Raw genomic sequence first — 24,373 nt, forward strand, 5'->3', positions numbered from 1 at the left:
TCAGGGTCCGGGATGGGCAGGGATGCCGGCATTCCCGGCCCCTGCGGATAGATCCACCGGGCAGGCTTGCCCACAGCAGCACGGGGCCTTGAACGGAAACCTAAATTTAAATGTTAAAAAGCTTTTGTTCATTACTGGTGGCATTTCCTCCCCCTCCACATTTGTCACTTGGAGCGGAGCTGTGACTCTTTTAATATCAAACAAATAATAAGCTCCCTCTAAAGTGATTTTTCTGACAAGGAGCTCAATATATTAAACTTTATCTATATTTTAATAGCCAATTTCACACCAAACTGCCTTCTTAATAATGTATTTACCACCTGGGGATATTATTCCAACCCATCTGGAAAGAATTGGAAATTAACTGTCCCTAAACTGAGTCTGTGTGTGCTTTAGATGCAGTGGAGATAACAGCGGTGTCATTCCTAGGGGAAGTGGGGGAGGAAGCTCATCGTGCACCGAGCAAAATGTCAGCAGCAAAGACAATAGCTGGTGGGGAAACGAGTGCTCTCCTTCCTGCACGCGAGAGCCCAGCCCACCTCTGGAATATTCAGCCTCTCCCAGGAAGAGTTGAGAGCACCTCAAGGGCCTCTTCTGTGCTGTAAGAGTGGAGGGTTTTGGTTTCCAAGGATGCAGCATGGATGCAGGGCTCCAGGGAAGGGCAGCATCGTGCCCAAGCTGCCGCTGGTCACCTGCCACTGTGGTGTCAGTGGGCACCCAAAGGAGGGGGAAAGTTGTATTTTCTAAGGTGGTGCTTCTCTTGGCAATTTCTCTGGTCAGGCAGTGTATTTAACTCGCCCCGTTTTGGCGTGGTTCTCTCTGGATCGCTCTGATCCCATGTGAATCAACACTGAAGCCTGGGCAGATTGCAGCCTCCCCCTCTCCGTGTGTAGGTGTGTGTTTGGAAAATATCCCGTTGTTTAGTCTAAGTTGTATTTATAATGATTGTTACTATTCGTTTCCTTCCCACTGTTTAACGGGTTGGACAATTCAGCTCCCCCCAGCACTGGGTTCTGTGCGAAAAGAACATGGGGCGATCCAAACACCATCCAAGCAGGCCTTGGACGGGGTGGGGCAGCCATAGCTTCTCTGGGCACCCTGTGCCAGGGGCTCCTCACCCTCACAGGGAGGAATTCCTTCCCAATATCTCATCTATCCCTGCTCTCTGCCAGTTTGATCCATTCCCCTCGTCCTGGCACTCCAGTTCTTGATAGAGACCCTCTTCAGCTTCCTTGGCTTCCTTCAGCACCTCCCCTTCTGATACTGGGAGGAATTTTGACTATTTCTTACCAAACTAAAGCTTATCAAGGTCTGTCTAGGTGATGTTACTCACTGCTGGCTGCACAGAGTATCCCTTGCAGTGAGGGGACTATCAGGGATGGCATTGCTGGGACATCCAGTCCAAGCCAGAACTGAGTTTTCCTTTTTGCCCTCAGCAAAAATTCCTTCCTGAGCTTCCCGGGTGTGTTTGCTGGGAAAGACCTGGCTGTGAGGTCAGGGCTGTTGGGTTTTATGCCACACCTGGTCTTGCATGGTGATGACTGATAAAAGGCTCACAGAGCACAGATATTGCTGCCAGCATTCCCACGGATGCACAGACCTCCCTCACACCACTCTCCTCAGGAGAAAAATCCTGAAGAATTCCATTGTTTTAAAGTTTTACCTGCATGTGACTGTGTTTGGAGGTTTGTTTTTATTATTCATAAATTTCTAGGAGACATCACCCGCACCAAAGCAGATTAATCCTTGCAGTGTTTCCTTTTGTTTTTAAAATAATTAAGGGCAGCTGCTACTTAAAGTCAGCTAAAACATCCCAGTTTTAGATAAAAGTGCCTGGTGTTTGTTGTTGTAATGAAGTAGTTTGACACGGAGATGAAAGTCTCTGCTGTTTGTGTTGTAAAAACTGGTTTTGATGCCATTTTTGAACAATGTCAAACTGTTTCCTTACATTTTGAACAAGACACGCTTTGATCTGGGGGAAAAAAACCAACAACCCCGAGATGTTTCAATCAGAATGGAAAAGCAGCAGCCCTTAATGATTTTAAAATAGGATCAAATGTTTCAATCATTATGTTATGTCACATAATGACACCCTCGTAGCTGTGCTGTGTGATGCTCAGCGTTGCATTTAGCATTGGGAAATGTTGTAGAAATAATTCAAAATAATCTAAAATGCCGAAATGAAATAATGAAATTGCAAAGTGGCTCCTTAGAGCGTCAAAGGAAAATGCTGGTTTCTGGCCATTTCGGAGTTGCTGAGCTCATCGGAAGAAAGTGTGCGGCTGCTTTTGGGTTTTTTCATTCTGAATCCGAACGAAAACAAAGCGTGGAGGAGTTGAAAGCGCCTTGTGAAATGGAAATTCTGCAAATTGACCCATTTTAGCTGTGATCCCCTACTGCTGTGGCACGAGGGGAAGCACTGGGGAGGAGGAGGAGGAGTGAGATTCTCCAGTCTGCGGCAGTGCCCAGCCCTGTGGATCGGGGCTGGGTTGGTTTTGGAAGGGGTTGGGAAGCAGAGAGGTGTTTGCGCATCCCTGTGCCAAACCAGGCGAGTCTGGGCCCCTTTGCGTTTTGCTGCTTTTGCATTTCCCAGGGAGGTGCCAGCAGTGAGGGATGAAGGCAACAGGGTGCAGGTTCCTTTCTGCGTGGCCCAAAAGGCTTGATCCCGTGGTACCTGGGTCTTTGGATGTTGGGAGCAGGGGGTGACAGCCATCTCTGTGTCCCCCAAACCATCAGCCGAGCGCGGTGGCTGTGGTGACAGCTGGGTCAAGGAGGAGAGGGGCACAAAGGCTGCTGAGATGCTGCCAGGGGAGGATATGAGCGCTGACAGTTACCTGGGGACCCAGAGATACCAGAATCCCTAACTTAATCAGACAGATAACGGGAGCAGCTAGACATGAGGCAGGAGCAGGAACCGCCGAACAATAGGAACCAGCCCCCCCGGGCCCTCGTGCTGCGACTGAGATAATAAACTATATAAAAATCTGTCACTGTGCGATAAGTGATGAATTAGAATCAATTATATGTTTAAAATAATAGACCTCCCCGTGGTGTTACTCTCCAGAACGGTGATGGCTCCTGCCTGGGCTTGGCAGTGCTGGTGGCGCTTGCTGGCACTGTCACCATCGGGGCTGGGACACCTCGGGCAGGCGGCTTTGCGGCGCCGGGGAGCTCGGTGTGGTGGCAGCCAAAATCAAAAGTGACAGCTGAGATTTTGGCGTTGAATTTTGCATCTCCTCCTGGTCCCAGCAGAGCCACGTGTGGCGTGTGGATGCAGCCAGCGGATGCCATGCCTGGCGCAGACATCTCCAGCGTGCTCCTCATTATTTGTGGTTTTTAGAGATTTACCGTTTTTCCTGCATTATCCGCCGCTCCATGCGCGTGTCCGCAGTGCCGCTCCCTGCCTGGAGCAGCGATTTCTGAGCAGCTGAGTGCTGTTGTGCTACACAACACCGCTTGAGTGTGGTTTTCCTCTCCCTCAGATGCCAGGAGGAGAGACAAAGGTGTGAAAATGATTAACCCTGTGAATCACCCATCAAGTGATGCATGTGTTCATGAGGCGAGGGGTGGAGGATCCCGGCAGGATTGTCCTGTTAATGCAGGGTGGATGGGATGGTTGGCAGAAGTTCCCGACAAAGCTCTTGCAGGATGGTCGGATGAGTGTGTTGTCCAGCCCAGTACTGAATCTGGGTTGACAGCAGAGCCATTGTCCAGAGAAGCTGTGGCTGCCTCATCCCTCTGGAAGTGCCCAAGGCCGGGTTGGACGGGGCTTGGAGCAACCTGGGACAGTGGAAGGTGTCCCTGCCCATGGCAGGGGGTGGGATGAGATGAGCTTTAAGGTCCCTTCCACCCAAACCTTTCTGGAATTCTGTGATATTTGGTCTTCTGACCGTGCTGCTTCCAAAGGGGCTCAGGAAGAGGACTGGGGCTGGGAGGAACATCCCACCTGGAGGCGGTGGGTGTGTCTGTGAGCTGCTCTGCTTGGGAGCTGGACTAGATGACCTTTAAATATCCTCTCCAGCTTCAGGCTGGACTTGATGATCTTGGAGATCTTTTCCAACCTTAATGGTTCTGTGACTCTAAACCATAATTCTGTGATCATTTTGGTGAGGATCAGAGCTGAGTCCTTGCATTTCCTGCAGGAATTGCAGTGCTGTGACATGTCACAGATGTGCTGCAAAGGATTTTAAGACACTGGGTCCTTCCTTACTTGGCACATTTCCAAACCCAGCCTTTCCAAACAAACTCAGAACCCTGCTCAGGTGTTCTCAAGAGTTTGGAAAGTTCTCCATTAATCTAATTGCTCTAATTGCTCTAATTAATTGCTCTAATTAATCTGAGGTTTTTTCCACTGAGGGCAAAGGCTTTTTGCTGCCTTCCTCCAGCCACATCCCATTCCCTCTGCAAGCTGGGGAGTTTCCCAGCTCCCTGCACTAACAGGAGGGAAAATATCCTTTGTCCAGCAGAAGTTGGATTGGAAACCTGCACCTGGGCTGGTTTGCTTTATTATTTTGTTAAACAGCACAACTTGCAGCCATAAAGCTCTGGAAGGCTGTGCTAAGCAGGGGCGCTGGGACCAGCGCTAATGGATTGAAGCGAGCGGCTCACCAGCCACAGGGGTGCCCTGGGATTTCCCTTTTGAATCTTATTTACATTCGGACTAACTATAGCTCCCAAGCTTGACTATAAATAATTTCTGGGAAAGAGTTGTCTAATTAAACGTACAGCAGCAAAGAAAGTACTTTTAACCACAACACTGGTGTCCTAATGAACGTAATCACTGGATGGGGACAGCTTAGGAAACAGAACTTGACATCTCCCTGCGGAGGCAGAGAGATGGAGGGGGAAACCTACTTGGGGAGAATTCCCAATCAATATTTAATTGCGTAGCACGTAATCTGCCCTAGTATTTTTTAAAATAAAATTAAAGGCCCACAGAAACTGGAGAACATTTAGAGCAGATTTGAGGAGGGGGAGCCTTTCCATTTTTTACAGCTGTCTGGGGAGGGACCAGCATCTAACTTCCCCCACAGGCATGCAAATTGTTCTGTGCTTGGCAAAATGGCCTGGATTCAGGCTTTGACCAGGGATTTACAGCCTTGCCTCATCTATCACAGTCTTCCGCCCTTCCTGGGGCCTCAGTTTTGTTGTCTGTAAATGAGGAATACAGAAATTCCCCCAAACCTCACAGGTGTCCAGCTGTAGCTTGCATCTGGAATACATTTTGAGAATAACAAGTCATCAAATTATCTGTAATAATGAGTATCCATAAAATTCACAAGGGTGTGGAGTGACAGGACAAGGGGGAATGGCTTTAAGGTGACAGAGGACAGGGTTAGATGAGAGATTGTGAAGAAAACCTTTACAGTGAGGGTGGGGAGGCCCTGGCACAGGTTGCCCAGAGAAGCTGTGGCTGCCCCATCCCTGGAAGTGTCCAAGGCCAGGTTGGACAGGGCTTGGAGCAACCTGGGACAGTGGGAGGTGTCCCTGCCCATGGCAGGGGGTGGGACTGGATGGGCTTTAAGATCCCTTCCAGCCCAAACCATTCTGGGAGTCTGTCCCAGCCCTGTGCCACGGTGCTGTGGGGGTAAAACACAGCAAGAGCTGGTGGGTGAGTGACGGGCTGAGCTCTGTGCCTTGGGCAGATGGAGAGGTAAATCCAGGTCGAACCTGAGTCAGCAGAGCGGCTCCTGGGCAGGGCCTGATGCTCAGCTGGGAGATTTTGGCTCAGTGTGGGAGCAGGCAAAGGTGGAAATGCCTGAGGAGAGGCTGCTCGCTAGCAGGAGGGATCTGTGTTTAGCAAGATGTGTCCCCACCTCCGTGGAATGTCATACCAGGTGCTGGTGAGCCACCAGGAAAAATCCAGTGTTAATGGTTGGACTTGACTGTCTTAGAGGCTTTTCCAACATAAATCGTTCTGGGGACTACGATTCAATGAAATAAAGCAGGGCAGCTCTGGCTTGCACCCTGCAGAGTTTGGGCTTTCTCACAAGACTGGGACACAAAATTAGGGGGCCACCAGCAGAAATTCACACATCTCCAGCTGGACCCGCAGCCCCCTCCAGCATGGAGGAGGATTTGGGAATAACAGCCTGGAACGCCTATCCCGCTGGTTTGTGTGGTGGTGGTGGCCCTGGTAGGGATGTGCAGCAGCGGGATGCTGCCGTTCTCTGCCTGTTGCCGCTCAGACAGCGCCGCCAGCCCTCGCCGAGCGCTCTCTCCATCCCCCGGGAAGTCACTCCGGCTTCGCTGCGATTAATCTCATCGGCCACTGGATGTCAATGTTGCCTCATCCAATTACAAGAGGGAAAGTCGTGGATCTTCAGAAAGGGGGAGAAAATGCTGCTGTCAGAATATCGCAGGTTGGATGTTGTTTTCTTCGGCGAAGTTGGTTATTAAACACTGTGCAGCCACGTACGAAGGTGCCGGGGAGGGATCAGTCACTGCTCTTGTTTGGCTCAGCCAGGGCGGGATTTGATCCCATCTGCATAAAGACTAAACCTTGGTTTGGGATGAAAAGCCTCAGCAGAATGAAAAGCTGGGTACCAAAATGTATCCCCTTCGTTGAGGCACAGCTGAGGTGGTGGTGGTTGGCACTGCACCCTTGCGCGGTGTTCAGCAGGACAGGGATGTGTTCCTTGGAGCTGGGTGCCAGGGAGCTTCGGGGATGTGTATCCAGAAAATCCAGTTCTGGAAGGGGAGGATTCTCAGGAAGCAGATCTGGATTTAAACACTGCAGCTTGGCCTCCTCCCCGTTATCCATCTTCCAGCCAGTCGTGGGGAAGCAGCTGTATCCTGCCAAGATTCATGATCAAGAATGCCTCTCCCCCACCTCCTTCCTCCTTTCCACAAATATTTTAAAGCCAAGCCCTGGGCTGGGAAACAGGTGTCTGTCTGCCCATCCAGATGGGACATCTGTGGTGAGAGCGAGATTCCTTGGGAAGTGCGAGCCCTGAGTCGGGATGCAGGTCTGTAGGTGTGGCCTGGTGGGGTGAGATGCACCCCAGTCCTCTCCTGTGGTGTGAAACCACTCAATATGGACCTTCCACAAAGAAAACCTGGAGATGCAGAAGCTCTGGGTGTGTCCTTTGCTTGGATAGAACATCCCTGGCTGTGGGGTCTGTGGGATTGTGAGGGCTTCCTGCCCTCCCTCACACCTCTGCAGCAATTGAAGTCAGGACATTGCTCCCCAGAGCTGCCAACCTGCTGCCTTTCCTTTCCCAGCTGCAAAATAGAAGGAAAATGGATTCGTGTTTTCCATCCCTTTGGAATTATCGCCCCCCCCCCCTTTCACGTTGAGTTCATTTGAGCATGTTAATATCTCAAGTTTAATGATAAGTCTAACGGAATTCATTTATAAGATAAATAAGATGTTATTAGTACATTAGTAGCAAAAAATGTGCAAGGACACTGCTAATCTAAGGTGAAAATGCCTTCCTGCGTGAAATTTAATTAGCAGATTGTGTTCTATTAGTGACTTTTATGGGGATTTCACGAAAATGAATACAAATATGATCCAGGCAGCCTCTCCTGTGAAATGAGAGCCTCGCTAACCTACCCTCCCTCTCCCCACCAGGAAAACACGGATGTGTGTCCTATTCCTTTTCCAAAGGGAACTTTGAGGAGGCAGAAAGGCAGCCTGTAGCCACCTTGCAGCATGGGGACGTGGTTGAAGGCTGTCACAGAAGCTGAGTGTGCTCACAGCGAGTGAAACAGACTGGGGGAGTCAGAAATATCCCAGCTTTTCCCTTTGCCTGAGCCAGCAGCTGGCCAGAGCTGCTTTTCCATGAAAAAAGCAGCGATGGTTATGGAGATCTCCTTCGTGCTCGGAATTTTCTCCCTAGCCAGATGTCCTGCAGCAGGCAGCAGTGGTGGCAGAGGATGCCAGGTCCTGCCCAGGGTCCGTGCTGAGCGCGGTGTCACAGCGCCGTGTGCTGGCACCCTGCGCATCCCGAGGGCCTGCTGGCGTGGGGGAGCTGCAGGGAATGGAGCCCATCCAAGAACATCATACATATTTTAAAGACTTATGGTCCCCCAGCAAGCCCGAGGGGGTTGTGCAGCTGTCACTGCCAGGCTGGGCTGGAGTCACACGCTGCGGAGATGTGCTGGTGTCCCTTTTCTTGCGGCTCATCTTGCAAAGCCAGCACAGCAGGGAGTCCGTGAAGGAGCCGTGGAGGTGACACTGCTGCATCTTCCTCGGTTTTGTGCTGACCACCAGCACTTGGGGTGTTTTTGGAGCTGGAAAACATTCCCATGCTGTGGTTTCAGGAGCTTATAGATGATTTGGAAAGGAAAAGCATCTTGGCATCAGCAAGAAGGAAAGAAATAAATGAAACCTTTTCTGTTCTTGGTCTTTCCTGGGAAGATTGTCTTCCATACCCTGCTTTGGGAATAGTTGTCACTGTGGTATAACCTCCTCCACTCAATCTAGAACCTCCTGGTCCCAGTCCCTGTGGGTGACTAAGGGAGATGGAATCCCAGGATGGTTTAGGTTGGAAGGGACCTTGAAGTTGATGAGGTGGTGCTGGGTCATAGGATGGATCTCAAAGGTCTTTTCCAACCTAGTTAATTCTGTGATTCTGTAAAAACCATCCCATTCCACCCCCTGCCATGGGCAGGGACACCTTCCCATGGTGCTCCAAGCCCCATCCAACCTGGCCTTGGACGCTTCCAGGGATGGGGCAGTCACAGCTGTCCCTCAGTGATGCTGTGCTGGCTCCTTGCTCCTGGCACCAAAACCCAGGTTGAGGTTCTGCCTCATCCAAGATTGTGGCAAAACTGCCACTGGTTCTGGAGTGGCCAGGAGGGCTGGACAAAGTGACATGGGCTGTCCATGTGATGTTTGTTTGAAAGGACTTGGGAAGGTCTTGTAGCTCCAGAGGAGCAGAGAGAGCCTTTGTGCCCTGAGAAGCAGCCCAGGAGGGTCACCTGCCCTTAGCAGACCTGTCCCACCCCTTGTGTTCATGCAGAATGGATCTGGAGACCCTGCCAGGATTCTGAGGCTGGGGAAGAGGCCATGAGTTACTGTAGGAGGCATCTGGTGGTGGTTCCAAAGCTCCTTCCCTGCCATCTGCGAGCTCAGGATCCTCCTCTTGCCGATCCCTTTGCTGAACAGCGAAGCAAATGCACAGGGAATCATTATTCATGCAGATGATCCTCACAATTCAATAGAGGTAATTAGGAGAATGATGGAGGAAATTAGCACTTTCTGCGGGTTTATTAATATTAATAAAATGATTCTATGGTTAAAAATAATAATAATAATATTCATAAAATAAATACATAACTGCAGAAGAGCTCTGCCCAGCTCCTAAACACCAGGCTGCTCCAGGCAGGAATCAACAAGCAGCTGGAATCAGTCTGCTGGATTTTTGCCCCCTCTAAAGATGGAATCATGGAAGTCAGAATCAATTGAGGCACATTTGGAGTCATTTCTTGTTTCCCACATTTATCTTCCACATTAGGGAGAGGAGCTGAAGCTCAGCAAATCCTTAAGGCTTTGGGAAGTTGAGGGACTTGTCTTTAGTGTGCCAATAGTCTCGAAAATAGGACATTTTCTGGGAACTACTGATGGGACAAGGGTGAGGGCTTCAACCTGACAAAGGGCAGGGTTAGATGGGATGTTGGGAAGGAATTCTTCCCTCGGAGGGTGGGGAGGCCCTGGCACAGGGTGCCCAGAGAAGCTGTGGCTGCCCCTGCATCCCTGCAAGTGTCCAAGGCCAGGCTGGACAGGGCTTGGAGCAGCCTGGGATAGTGGGAGGTGTCCCTGTCCATGGCAGAGGTGGAACTGGGTGAGCTTTAAGGTCCCTCCCAACCCAAACCATTCTGTGATGATTCTGCGATTGAGGCATATTTGGGATCATTTCTTGTTTCCCACTTTTATCTTCCACATAAGGGAGAAGAGCTGAAGCTCAGAAAATCTTTAAGGCTTTGGAAAATTGAGTGGCTTGTCTTTAATGTGCCAATGGTCTTGATGTTAGGATGTTTTCTGAGAGCTGCCTCTGATTCCTGTTGTCCTCTTGCTTCTTCACCTGCTGTGTAGTGGTCCTAGGAGGAAAAGCATTCCCACATCTCCCCTTGCCATGGATTTGGTGTAACGTGGCTGTGGATACCCATTTCTGGGTTGCTCCCTCTGTTGTGTTTCCCATTCCCATTCCTGTTGATCCCAGCAGAGGACCACGGATTCCTGCCCGCCATGTGCTGTGTACCCTCGGGAATGGTTTTCAGCTCCCTGTGCCGCTGGCGTGCCGGATGTGCCGCAGGATTTGGAGGAGGTTATTTGCAGAGGGTGAGGACATTATCAAATTAAAGACAGCACAGAATGCAATTAATGAAAATACATGACAAATGTATTTAAACATGTAAAAATTTAATTAGAATTTTTATTATTAGAGTCTTGCTACGAGTGCTTTCTGAAGCCCTCTTCTTTCTGTGGAGATCAAGGCTGCTTCATTTTCTTGCATGCTAAGAGGAGGATTTGGGGTAAGGAAGGGAATAATTGTACCAAATGTCTTCTGAAGAAGGCAACAGGACTTTTCCTTTGGATGCTGGGTGCGGGATGAGGCCTGGCTGGACCCATGGGAATGCCTGCCTAGACTTGATTCTTTTAGAAAGGCATTAATAGGGTTTTGCAGGACCAAAACACTTCACAGGCCAGGAGGGGCGTCTGGGGAGGTTCAGTGTCAGACTGAGGATGGTGCTGAGCTCTGAGGGTGGCAGCAGGCTGCTGGGAAGGGCAGCAAAGATCCCAGATGGGCTGATGGACTCGTGGCTCCTCCATCCATGGGAGACGTGCAAGCCCAACAAACTTACAGGGGGAGCAAAGAGAAGGAGCTCAGAGCTCCATGGAGCTCCCAGGCTGTGTGGTCCCTGCCCTTTCCTCCTCGGAACACCTCCCATCTCCCTGTTCAGGGCACTGGGGAGCAGCTCTGCTTGTTTTCACTCTGCGGGGAGCTGGGAATACGCCAGGAACAGCTCTTCTGGCTGACCTGATTGTGCCGGCACTCCCGAGCTAGAGATGCCAGTCTGGTGGGTGGTGCCAATTCCCAGAGCCTTCTCCTGCTGTCTTTATTAAATGGGAAAAGATCAGAGCAGTTGAACCCTTTGCTTTAATGAGAGATTGCATTATATTAAACGGTAATTGCAAAAAAATCAGTTTCTATAATTAAAAGGAGACCTCACACCCAGGCATGGGGGCTTTCTGCAGCTCCAAAGATCTCCATCTTCAGTATCTTACTGCTGCGGATCCTCATGTTCTCCCAAGTTTCTGGTTTGCTTATGGTCAGCAAGAGCCAGGATGGGGACTGGGATGGGATTCCCTGTCCCATCCACTCAGGAGCCATGCCCAGTGCTGTATATCCTGCACTCCAATGGCAGAGCTGGTGAGGGGAGGCAATTATTTCCATTCCAGAGGAATTTGCAGAGCTGGCAGTTTTAAGGAGGGGGGAAAGCAACCCTATCTCCCAACTTGTAAATTAAGCAGATCTGGTTGGGAACTGTCACCGCAGGAGAAGAAATATGAAACCTCTGGGGTCATGTATACAGAGTAATTTTTCTGACTGTAACTCTACTTAAAAGTAAGGATATGATGGAAATGCTTAGAGCATTTTAAATGGACCCAGCAGAGATCTGCTTCAGCTCCAGTGAAGTCTGTGCAGACTTCATTGGGTGGTGGCTTACTCTAAACTAGCTAACACCAGAGTTTAGTGCGTGACTGAGAAATAAATTGGTTCCTTCTCCTTATTAGCTGAAAATACTCTCAGATGAAGGAGAAGGAACAGTCTTACTTTAATATTTTGGTGGGATTTAAGGTATGAGAGCAAGGAGGTCGGTAATGTTGAGGTGAGACTTGCTCCCCACCTCGTCTCAGGATTCCCCACACAGGACTCAGGATGGATCAGGTCTCCAGTGATGGAAACCCCCCAGGGGTGAAGCTGACCTTGAAAACCATCAAGGATGTCTGTGTGTTTGTCAGGCCCACTGGCCACGTGAGGGAATACACGACAAAGCTCGTTTTGAGGAGTTAAATAAAGACCCCTCCACAAAAGCTCAAAATGTGAGCCACCATGAACCTCCCTTGGGAGTCACTGAAGGCACTTCCAGTCCCAATTCTGCTCCCAAGGTTTTCCCTCTCGCTCTACAGTGGCTGAGCAAAGCTAGCCTGGTGAAACCACTCAGAGAAGCCCTTTGAAAGCAGCTGTGACCCCGAAGCTGTCCATGGGTGGCGTGTTGGATTCCGGGACATGCTGCCGTCCAGGGAGTTCATGTAGGGGGAAGAGCAGGAGAGATGCATCATGACCTCTCCCTGGCATGCAAGCCTGGGGAATGGCAGGGTTTTCCTCCCAGTTCTGAATTTGAATTCCCACTTCCAAAGACCTAACTTGGCTCTGCTCTGCTCCATCCCATCAGTGAGACATTTGAAGGCTGGTGCTTGTTGGTTTCTGGCAGGTGGAAAAATGAGTGTGCCAAGGCAGAGGCAGGAGGACCCCAGAGGATAATGAGCAGAGAGTGAGCTCCTCCATGCACCCTTTGTGAAGTTTATGGAGCCGTTTGGGACACAAGAGTGTCCCAAAGTGTTTTCCTGCAAGGCACAAGCAACGGGAGAAGGAAGGGTTGGGAGGTCACCTCAGAGCAACGAGCTCCCTCTCTGTCAGGGTGCTCCCATCTGCCTTGGCTGTTATGGCTGAACCAGACCCACCGTCCCAGGCAGCAAATGCCACTCCCTTGGGCTTGATTGGAAGGATGCAGACAGGGCAGGGTGTGCTCCATCACGAAGTGGCTCAGTGGAGAGCCAGGCTGGCCAGGAGGCCTCGGGACAGCCTCCTCCTGCACTGGGGTCAGGCATCCCCTTCCAGGGAAGGTTTTTAAGCTCCCAGATTGCAGTAGGGAGATACAGGGAATCTGCTGCTCTTCTGCTTACTTAGGAGCATAAGGAATGCTCCAGATTATCACCCCATAAGGAATGAATAAAGCTGGGTTTGCTGGCTGATTGAAGATGGGGCAGCTGTGAGTGCATTCCTGCAGGTATCCATGAAATGTAGCCTCTAGATGCTCAGGACTGAGGTGTGACAGGAGGAAATCTGGATGGAGAGGACAGTGACAGCCACCCCAGCTTTTCCTTCTCCTCCCCATCTCCCTTCCTGCTTCCCCTGGATTTCTGTGGTGTGAGATTTTTCACCCCGTGCATTGGAAACAATATCTTGGAGCAGCTTTGGAGCCATTTGTTTTCCCTTTAATTGGCTAGTGGGGAGAAAATAACGAAGGGAAGTCATGCAGGGGAAGTTCTCATCGGTGCCATTTTTGGCAACAGAGTCACAACATCCTAAATTTATTTATTTAATTGCATTATTAAAAGTATAAATAAAAATAAATCCAGGAGAGCAGCCGGATCTATGCTTTGCATCTCTAAAATAGAACCATAAATGCCACAGAGCACTGGGGGAATGATTTATTAGCCTGTTATCGTGAGTGACTGGGACGCTTTCGATGGAGTCCTTGCTAATTTCTAACAGCTGCATTAAATCACAGATGCTATCAGCTATTATAAAATAATCACCCAGCGCTCTGCGAACCAGCACAAGCCCAGGGTCAGTGCTGGAGCCCTGGATTTGTTTCACATCTCAGCCCCTCTGTTTCCCGCGAGGGTGGGAAATAAATAGGGCTTGTAGCGGCCTCATTTTATCATCCAGGAGTTGACAATAAATAAAAACCTCTATAAAACTTTTTTCTAAAAGGAGTTTTGACTGGAATTTGCAATGAGAGGAAACCTGATTTTGTGCTGTGTGATGTCAGGACTCCTGGGTCCTGTTTCTAGCTCAGAAAGGGAGCTGAGTTTGCTGATTTATGGGGCAGCTGGAGGATTTCAGGGGTTTGGCTGCAGACAGGGCTGGAAGGAAGGGAGCAGGTCCTGTAGCAGTAAGAAACGTCTGTCTCGTCTTCTCCGCCTTTGCTCCTCGCTGCTCTTTCAGACAAGTCACTTAAATTTCCCTGCAGCTCGACTGCCTTCCTCTCGTTTGACAAATAACGTGTGTGTTTATGTGCCTGGGCTCCGGAGGGGGTTAATACTTGGCCTGGAAATCTCTTTAGAAGTGCCAATTTGTAGCAACAGAGAAACAACAATGAATAGAAGAGCCTGCGAGGACCAGAAGAAGTGAGCGAGCGGCTGCTTATCAGGATGGTGGCTCACAGAGCCAGCTGCAATAGCAGGGGTAGTTGTAAAGGGTGAAGGAGACGGGAAGGAAAAAAAAAAGCACCCACAAATAAATAAAAATAAAGGAGTTAGGAAGAAAATGCCGCCCATCTGCAACACTCATATTTTTCTAGGCAGTTTTGCTTTATGTTAGAACAGCTGCTTAACATGACAAACGCCAGCTTTAATAACGAGGAGCGGGAGGAGATGCAGGGACGGAGCTCTCCGGCTCATCCTGCTCGCTCATGCTCTTCCCTGGGGGTGAACAGCCCAGGGCAGGGTCACCCTGGTGTCCTGCACCACCTTGTCCAGCCTGGCAAGGTCAGTTTGGACCCGGTGCCTGCTGTTTTGGGGACAGTGGTGGTTTTGAAGCGCTGTGTCCTTGTTTGAATTGGTGGGGTTAAAGGGGTTTTCTGGAAGAAGGAGCCTCAGGGCTGTTTGTTGGTGGAGCAGCAGCTCCTGGTGCCAACCTAGGCTGCTCCAAGCCATGTGTCCACGGGGAGCAATGTTTTGGAGGGACCCTGGGCTTCCAGGATAGCTGTGGGCAGGTCTCTTAATTCCCCAGAGGTGTTGGGGTTCCTTTGTCTTTTCCTACCTTGTCATTTTCTCTGCAAAATGGGATGGTGGCTTTGCAGCTTGCAGGTTGTTTCCTTCCTGCGGTATCGGAGATTGTCGGGTTGTCAGCAGCGTGGAGATAGCGGGGATTGCTGACAACAAGCAGAACTCAGTCAGAGCTGTGCACAGAAACCTTGCTCAGCCTTTGAAACCGCAGCCAAACCCTCCCCCAAGGTTACTCTTCCTCATAAAACATGCTTAGTTTTGTTTGCTGCAAACCTAGATTTTAATCCCAGCATCCAGGCAGAGCCGGGCTTTGAAGAGAATTGGGTTGGAGTCAGAAGTGAATGGCTGAGACCAGGCTGACTGAAACAGATGAATTAAAACTGACCTAGGACAATGGAGATGTTCCCATCCACACCCCAGCTGTGCCACTTGCATATTTATCTCATTGTGCCCGTACCACTGGGAATAAATCAGCAGTGAGATATGCAGGGAGCAGCTCTGAGAGCAGGGACCTGCACCACCATTTACCCACAGCTCCCATCAAACTCCCAGGGAAGTTTTCCAAAGCCTGCAGAGCCTTTCCTCACCTAATGGTTTTCTCCCCCTCGCTTCAGCCCTTAGAAGCAGGAATTTCAAAGGTGAAAAAACATCACCTGCACTGGCCACAGAGGGGAAGACTGAAAATACTGAGAATTTTTATTTCTCCTGGGACCTGCAGCACAAGCAGCCCGGGTAGTTCAGACAGGCTGAGAACAAGTGTTCAGACCTTTACCTGCTTAACAGAACTGCCAAACCTGCCCGGCAGCGCCTGGAGACGAGGAGAGAGTGGAGGGGTGAGGAGTGGGAACAGGGCAATTTCCTCCCCAGTTCTGCAGAGATCCCAAACAGCTTCCTTCTGCTCCCTGCCCTCCTGTCTCTGCCCCTTCCAACAGCAGCACAGGCAGGATCTGAGAGCTCCCACATGTTGCCCCAGCAGTGAGATGTTCTGGAGGCTGGTTTGTGTTGGTTGATTTGGGGGAGTGGCTGAGTGTGTAGGTGTGAAAATCCCAGAACGGTTTGGGGTGGAAGGGACCTTAAATACAGTCCCAGCCCCTGCCATGGGCGGGGACACCTCCCACTGTCCCAGGTTGCTCCAAGCCCTTTCCAACCTGGTCTGGAACACTTCCAGGGATGGGGCAGCCACAGCTTCTTTAGGCAGCACTAGAAACGAGTGTGTCAAGGCAGAGGCAGGGCAGGGCTGCCCGGGGTGGTGGTGAGGGCCATGGGGACATTTGGGATCATCCTGCCCAAGCTGAGAGGACCATGTTGGAGAAGATGAGGGTGGACAGAGGAACACAAGTGCAGCACTTCAGCCCTCATGCTGCAGGGCACAAGCCATTGCTTGCCGGGAAACACAAGTCTTCAGGCTCCATTTATCTCTATGGAATCAGTCAGGCATGTTTTTCTCTTCTCTCCCTCTTTATCTTGAAATCTTGTCTGTTTGGCTGCTCTGCTGATATCAAAGGTTCGGTTTGGGCGAGCAAACCCTGCTGCCCTGAGTCTGAGCGGGGCTCCAGGGTGTGCAATCCCTCGCCTGTGCATCACACGGGGCTGGATTTGCTGGAGGAGCACCTGGTCGTGCTGCTCCCGACCACAGGAATTGGTGGTGCCAGCCCAGCCAGCTCCATGAGCAGAGGCTGTGGTGCCATCCAGGTGTGAAAAAGAGCAGCACACACCGAGGAGGATGGGGAGACAGGATTTTCCTTTCTCTCACCTGTGCTGGGGATGCCGTTTGGAGCCTCCCAGGACAGCCCAGAGCGTGGTGTTTCCCTCTTCCAGCACGGAGTGTAGGTGGCACAGCTGCTCTCTGATCATTCCTGCATCTCTGTATTTTGTAAATAAGCCCCGAGGCTACGCGATGGCTTCGTGTTTAGAAACAGCAAAAGCAGGGCGATGTGATATCTATTTATTTGTTCTTTTATTAGTTCAGCGCAGAGCTCACAAAACACTTTGCGAGCATCTATGAAATGAGCCTTGTAATGCTCCCAGGAGAGGGAAGAAACATTCCTGCTCCAGTTGGTGGGTGGGGGAAGCTGAGGCCTCCAACACCATCCCTGCGTGTCCATGGCCAGGGTGAGACCGTGGTGGATGCAGGAGTGGATCCCAGGTCCTGTTTTCCATTTCCACTCTGTAATGGCTGGGAAGACTCAAATGCACATTGCATGCTCAGCATCTGTGGTCCACATCCCCTTTTCTGGTGTTTCTCCTACTCCTGGACTAATATGGGAATGGGATTGTGCTTCCAAACCTTGTCCCAGGGAGAGGTCATTAGGTACTAATGATGGAAAAACCCGTTAAACCCAGGCTGCCCAGAGCAGCTGTGGCTGCCCCATCCCTGGAAGTGGCCAAGGCCAGGTTGGACGGGGCTTGGAGCAACTTGGGCTAGTGGGAGGTGTCCCTGCCCAGGGCAGGGGGTGGCACTGGGTGTTCTTTAAGGTCCCTTATGGAGATGGGGCACCCACATCTTCTCTGGAAAAGGCCAATGCCTCTCACCCTCACTGAGAGGAATTTTATCCTAAAATCCAATTTAAACCTGTCCTCTGTCAGGTTGAAGCCATTCCTCCTTGTCCTGTCACTCTCTGCTTCCCAGGGCTGTGGGAAATTTGGGACAGGGCTCCTGGAAGCATCTCTTTGGCAGAGGCTGTGCACTGCAGTGGGGTTTTTGTTGTGCTGTTTGGTTTGGTTTTGTTTTTTTCCAAGACAATGTCCTTGGTGAAGCAGCCTGAACTTTGGCTGTTTTGATATGGAAATGTTTTGGCAATGAAGCAAAATGTCACATGTCTGTAATGGCCCCCCCATCCCCTCCCTCCAGAGTTGGGTTTTCAGGGAAAGGGACCGCACAGGAGTTGAAAATTTGCCCGAATGCACTAAATACCATCAGAAATGGCAGCAAAAAAAATCTTGGCATCCCAGAGAAAATCTTAACATTTTGCTTTCCTGAGAAAAAAAATTAAAAAACCCCAAACCATGCTGGATGGCTGTCAGAAATGCTGCAGGAAAATTAAATCTGTGTTTTTCAAGCCTTTAGGGTGATGTTGTGATGGTTCTGCTGCCCCTGGGTGTCCCAGCCCCTCTGAGCTTTGCTTGAGCAGCGTGGGGGGTTCTCAGAGCTGGTGCTTTTTATTCCTTTAATATTTGATGTAAGGAGGAGGCTGCTTTAACTGCTCCAGGTGGGTGTCTGAGGAGCTGCCTCCGTTTTGGATTTCACTTGTCAGGTTTACACATGCTTTAAATGCGCCATATGCCGGGGTTCAGCCGGGGATTGCAGCTGAGCATTAAGTGCAGAGTAATCCCATTAAAATCCCCAGGGATCCCCATGCTCTGGGTCCTGCTGCACCACATCCTGCCTTGCCACACTGTCATCCTGCCTCCAGGCTGGGTTTGGGTGGTCTTGGGGGGATTTCATGGGAGAGGGAAGGATTTGTGTGTGCATTTAGGGCACGAGGATGGTGTTGGAAGGGCTACCTGAGCACTGACTGCTAAACCAGCCCTGAGCTGGGTGTGAGAAGCTTGAGCCTCCAGTCTGGATTTTCTGCCCAGGCGAGCTCAAGCACCACAATTAATGTGAAGAACGAGTGACATTTTTTTCCACAATTACCTCAGCAGGTTTTTGGTTTGTTTTTTTTTTTTTCTTTTGCTAAATTCACGCGATAAAAAGCATTAAATGTAACAGCACGGAAAATAAAAGTTCAGTTTGCAGAGAGAGCCTGATTTAGTGTGAAGATAAAACAAGATAAAACAACTGGAAAAATTAAGTGGCATAAATAAATTCTGTTGGGAGGGGGCTGAGGTGACAGAGGGGGAGGTGTGTGTGTGTGCTAGTGGTCAGTGCAGCTGTGAATCCCGTTCCTAAGGCTTTCCACCTAGGAAAGGGGTGATGCTCTGCTGTACCCCACTCCCACAAACTGGCGGATGCTCAGCTTTATCCCAGGACTGTGAGATGTGATTCTCCCTGCATGGGCGTGGGGGTGTGTTCCTCCTGTCTGTGCTCGTGCCGTCTCTTTTGGGTGAAGAAATGAGAATATTCGGCAGCAAACGGGAAAAGCACGAAGTGGGGCGGCGGGGTGTGGGGGAAGAGGTGTCGGGATGGATTGCCAAATATGCCAGGGAAAAATTAGCAGCTGCAAGTGTGCAAGAGAAAGGTGGAGAAGAGGGGCAGGGACAGATGGAGAGAAGGAGGGAGAGAAAGAGGAGGTGGGAGGAAAGGGAGGAGGGGATAATAGTGTGGAAAGAAATTAGTTAAAAATCTTATAGCTCCGAGCCCAGACACCATCTGGATGGTGCAGGATACCGAGACACAGCTCCACACTCACCACAGAGGTGTCACATATGTCTTGGCCAGGTAGGGTGGCCAAGAGGCTCACGATTAGAAATTTCCCATGCCCCAGGAGAGAGATGCCTTAAAAGAACCTGGTTTTTGGAAAAAAGTGCCGGCAGCTGTCTGCCAGCACCAGAGAGGAGCTGTTGTCGTTGAAAAAGCTTTCCAGAGGGAGATCTGGAGAACTTCCACTTCCACCAGTGCTGGAGGGTGAATCCCTGGAAGCAAAGATTACTCTTTGATTAAACAAGCCCAGGGCCTCCAAGGACTGCTCTTCCCTTCAGCTCTGCAGTGTTTTCCTTTCCTGGGTGCAGCATTAACCCCTCCTGTTGTGAACAAGGCTGAACGGCTGAGAGACAGCAAAGTTCATCTCAGGGAAAGGCAAAACATAGAAAAAAAATGCTCTTTCCCATGGTCTTTGCCTTAAGATTTAGTTTTCTTTGCCTGCTGAGGACTGTGACAAGGACATGGTTTGTTGTGCCCACTGTGGGAGAAGCTGCTGCCCTGGGGTGAAGCACATCTCGCTGGTGCAGCTGTGTCCATGTTTCCTAGCATTCCTCTACCCAGGCAGGTTTAGAAGGTGTCAGAAATGGTCCTTGGATCTCTTTTGGAAGAGGCAATGTCCCAAAGGAGGAGGTGGCACTTGCTGGCCAAGTGTGCAGTGTCCCGGTGGTATTGCAGCCACCCCGTCCCTCCCTGCACTGATCCCAAGGGAGCTGGGCTCACTCGCGGCTGCACAGTGAGCATTTCAGTGTGCCCTGAGCTGTGTGGAGGAAGGGGAAATACTCTGGGAGCAGCAATGAGGCTGGGGAAGGAAACCCGGAGTGTCCATCCGTCAGTCCCAGTGGCTGCAGGCTGCTTCCCAGTACGGTGCTGGAGCAGCGCTGTGCCTGAGCTGCCTCATGGCCCCCAGGCTCTGGTCTCTCACTAATTACTTCCAGGCCTGTACTCCTGACATTTGCAAGCTCCTGATTAGAGCAACGAGGGAGAAATCTCAGAGGGAGAGGGAGGCCAAACTGCACCACTAATAAAAGCCGAGATTGACAATCGGCTGGGAGGCGAGAGCCGGGGAGGCGCAGGGACTCGTCCTTGCTGGCTCAGTTTCTCTCTGAGCCTCTGGGATGATGAGAGAAGGTCAGGGCTTGTTAACGTCACCGTGAGGAGCAGGATCCACCACTGCCATATGCCTGGTGCCCCCAGGGCCTGTGCCAGCCCTGAGTCCCCCTCAGCGAGGGGCTATTTTTAGACATGGACCTGAACTGAAGCCACCCTGTACAACCTCAGGTCTGCAACTGTCTCGGTGCAAAAGTGCCTCTGCCTTTGTGTCTGCTGACTTTGTGTTTCATGCAAATTTTTCAGCCTCCTGGATTTCAAGTTCTTTTTCCCCTCGCCCTTTTCTCTCCCATGTCCCGTCTTGCTCCCTTCATTTGACGGCAGTGCAGTCACTGGGGAGGTACCGTTAACCCCAGCAGGGGGACTGGGACATATTTGTAATGGGGTGGCCCAGAATACCAAGCCGGGAGAGGCTGCTCTGGCTGCCTGCAGCACTGTCGGGTGCCCAAAGTGGCCTCTGGGGTGAGCGTGGTTGGGCCATATCTCCTGCAGTCTCCTGCAGAGCCATTCCAGGCTGTTGGGTCCCTACCCAGTTGCATAAATATGGATCACATTAATTTTCCAGCCCTTTCTCTCCCCTCCCTGATGCCCCATGTCCTCTTACCTGTCTGTAGCAGCTAGTTTAGTTCTCTGTCTGTCCATTTATTCCCTGCCTTTGCATCCGCTCGTGGCTCCATGGCTCTCCAGCCTCCTCAGTCTCTTTGTGAGGCAGACAGGCTTTTTTCCCCTATAAATCTTCCCTCTCCTGGATTGCTCTGGCTCTGGCAGGCTTTGTGCTACACGCACTCTACGTCTACAGCTTCTATCCCAAGGGGTAAACACCATTTTACCCAGCAGATCTTATGGTCCTTGCAGCATCCATGTCCCCTGGAGCTGATCCTGCTGCTGGATGAGGCTCAGCAGTGCCTGTGGCCTCACTGCTGGGGGCTGCCGTGGGTTTGTGCCGGCTGCTGCTGCTCCCTCCCTTCCAGCAGACACAGTTCCTCCGTGCCAGAGTGGAGCAGCTCAGGAAGGAGATAGAGTGTCCTTCCTCTCCCATCCTCGACCCCCGCCCCAAATAATCCCTGTCATAGAAGCAGCCAACCTGCACGTTCGGGGTTAGGCCAACATTTCAGCAGCTGAAGAGGTTTCTGAGAGAAAACTCAGCTCTGCTTTTCTCCGTGCTTCCCTGGGCTCCCGGGCTGTCCTATTTATCCAAGCTGCAGCGAGCATCCCTCTGGTGCTGGAGCCAGGAGCCAACACACATCTCTGCAGTGCCAGCCCATGGCCAGTGGGTGTTTAGGGTCACTGAGTCCCACTACCACGTACAAAGGACCTGTTCTGCTGAAAATTGGGCTAGGGATCGCTGAAAACCCCTTGCAAAACCTCTTCATCAGTTCTAACAGCTGTGTTTGGATCCCAGGATGAGGCTGGGGTCCTGAACTAGCTAAAACTCCCTTGTTGGTGGTTATTTCCCTTCTCCAGCCCCCAGAAGGGGCAGGTTCCCTGGGATATATCAGTAGAGGAGGCAGACGCCCTTTGAAGGAAGGCACCCAGCCAAGGTCCAGCCTGGCTTGGGCATGAGGAACTGTGTGAGGAACACTGGCAGTGTGGGGTTGGTTTTCTTCTGTGGGCACACACGGATGCATCTGGATGGTCACCAAGGTCTTGGTGCCCTCAGCTGCTCTTTGAGGAGATAAATGGTGGTCTGTGTGTGTCTCCAGAGGTGGAAATTTGTTGAAATTTATTGTTGATGCTCTGTTGTGAGTGGTGGGGTGGAAAGCCCTCGGGCTTCCTAATTCAAGGACCTCAGTGTCAGGGAGCAGGGACAGCACAGGGAGAAGCTTTGGAGCTGCCTTACACCATCCCGTGGGGCAAGGACGGGGGGACAGGACCCTGTTTCTCACAGGGCGAGAAAAGTGGAGCCCGTCCCCCACAGGGACATACATCAACAGGTGGATGCAGGGAGAGATGCTGGCATGTGGGGAGTCATCTGGCGAGCACAGGGGTGCGTGGTGCGAGAAGAGCCCCCTCTGCAGCGGGGCTGAAGCGGTTCAGGAGTTGAGGGGTCCCTCGGCCGGCGGCAGCCCCGGTCCCTGTGCGGGAGCGCGGCGCGGCGGGGGTTAATGTGCGTGTTCTCCTGCGCATCCCGCCCCGCTGCCGCCCGCCCGCCCGTGTGCGGGGCTCGGGCCGTGCGGGAGCCGAGGCGCCGGGCAGCGCTGGAGCCGCTGCCATGACAACCCCGGGGATGCTGCCGGCCGGGGCCGGGGTGCTGCCGCCGCCCCCCCGCGCCCTCCCCGCCCCGCGGCGCGCCTGAGCTGCAGCCGGAGCAGCGCCGGCCCCGCGGGAGCTCCGGGACCCTCTGGGCACAGCCGAGGAGCATCGGGGACATCGCCTGCAGCTCCGCGGGGAAGTTTCGATCTTGCGACAGAACCGGGATTTTTGGGAGCTTTATTGTTTTTTTTTTTTTTTTTTAAATATATTTTTTCTATTTTTTTTTAAATTCTCCTTTCCCTCTATGATTTAAAAAAAAAGCGCAAGAGCCGGAAAACAGCCCAGCCCCGGCCCGCTGTGCCCCCCGGTGCCGATGCCGCCCTCCCCTTCCTTTCACAGACACTCACGTTTCCTCCGTGGGTTATAAACTTTTGATGCCAGATCTCCGCAGCGCCTGCCCAGCTGCAGCTGAAAGTAGCGTCTCCAGCAGCCACACATCTGTGACCTTCATCTCGGGCTCCGCACCTTCTCTCCTCCTCTTCCTCCTCCTCCCCCCGGCCCTCCCGTCCTCCTCCCTCGCCCGAGGACAGCGGGACTCCCTCCGATGCCGCTCGGCAGGCTCAGCGCTCGCAGCCAGCCTTGCCGGGGGCTCTCCTGATCTCCGTGGAGCTCCGCAGCGCTCGCCCCGGTGGTTTTGCTCCCCCCCATCCCTCCTCTCCACCCACCCCTTCCCCCTTTTCGCCTTGTCGGGTGTGTTTTTTGCCTGTTGGAAAAGTCCCCGCTGCCCAGGATGGGGGTCGGTGGGTGCTTGGCCCTGCCCTGGAGGTGCCTGGTCGTCCTCTGTCTCAGGCTGCTCTTCCTTGTGCCCGCAGGAGTGCCCGTGCGCAGCGGAGATGCCACCTTCCCCAAAGCCATGGACAACGTGACAGTGCGGCAAGGGGAGAGCGCCACGCTCAGGTAGGAGCAGCTGCACTGGGGCCTTGGGGGGCTGGGGGGGTCCTGCTTGCGGCTTTTGGGGGATGCTCTGTGGCCGGCGGGGCTGCCGGAGGGTCCTAGGACCAACTGGAGACTTTGCACGTGTCCCAGGGGCTTGTCGCCATCGTGGCAGGGGACAGTCCGGATGGCAGCTCGTCCCCGTCGTGGTGGGGTCACCCCGTTGGAGCGGTTTTGGAGGGACGGACGTGCCGGTGCTTTTCGGGCTGCAGCGCGGGGCTGGCAACCTCCTGGGGGGGCTGCGGGCGCCAGACAAGGAGCCAGCACAGGGGTTTAGGTGGCAGACAGTGAGTTAGTGCTGCCTGACACTCCCAAAGTTGTGCCTGCGTGGGAGGGGAGGGGGGTCCGTGCTCCTGGCACCGGTGCCAGCCTGCACTGCCAGCGGCTTTCCAGGGCTGCGATGCCTCCGAGGTTTCAGTGTTTGCCTCGATCGCTTTATAGTCTCCGCACGAATCCGTTAATATCAAATCAATCTTTTACTCCAGGGGTGCATCTTATGAATTCTGATGGATGCTTTCCCTCACATTGTTTGCTGTAGGAGAAACACAGGCGGCTGATATGCAGATGGGTCACTCCTGTGCTTCACAACACAGCCGAGAACCCCTTTTATTCCCTGAACGAGTTACAGGTGTACGCGGTGCATTGCCCAGGTAGCGCAGCAGCTCTCCACCGGCATCGCAGCAGCGGGGCCAGATAAGCAGGGAGCAGCCCAGCCTTTTTTTGGAGGGCAGTGGGGAGGCAGTCCGTGCCTGGGGCTTTGGGTCGTGCTGTGCGTGCTTCAGGCAGCCCCGGGAGGACCTGAGCCCGTTAATCCGGGAGCCGTGGGACTTGGGGAAGGAGCGTGGGGATGGTGGGACGTGAGCATGGAGCAAGAGAGCCCGAAGGAGTTTGTCTGCTTTCCCTGCACCGGTGAGCAGCGTGTGGCCCCCACCCGAGGCTGGCTGCTCCCTCGCTCAGACCTGGAGGAA

General features: G+C 52.2%; 1 protein-coding gene across 3 annotated transcripts in view; it reads left to right on the forward strand.

Annotated features, from left to right (window-relative positions):
- The window catches only part of OPCML (opioid binding protein/cell adhesion molecule like), a 291,946-nt gene that overhangs the window by 163,208 nt on the left and 104,365 nt on the right, over positions 1-24,373 (forward strand). For 2 of the 3 annotated variants that reach the window (XM_042034295.1, XM_042034296.1), the window contains exon 1: positions 22,904-23,369. In XM_042034295.1, coding sequence (XP_041890229.1) covers positions 23,203-23,369 — 167 coding nt within the window. In that variant the 5' untranslated portion in view covers positions 22,904-23,202. Of the gene's footprint in view, positions 1-22,903; positions 23,370-24,373 lie in introns of those variants that run through there. The other variant, XM_042034297.1, reaches the window with a different exon arrangement.

This window comes from Corvus kubaryi, unplaced genomic scaffold (genome assembly GCF_017639235.1).
Source record: "Corvus kubaryi isolate FWS band 111438036 unplaced genomic scaffold, C.kubaryi_AGA036_p1.0 37367, whole genome shotgun sequence".
NCBI lineage: Eukaryota > Metazoa > Chordata > Aves > Passeriformes > Corvidae > Corvus > Corvus kubaryi.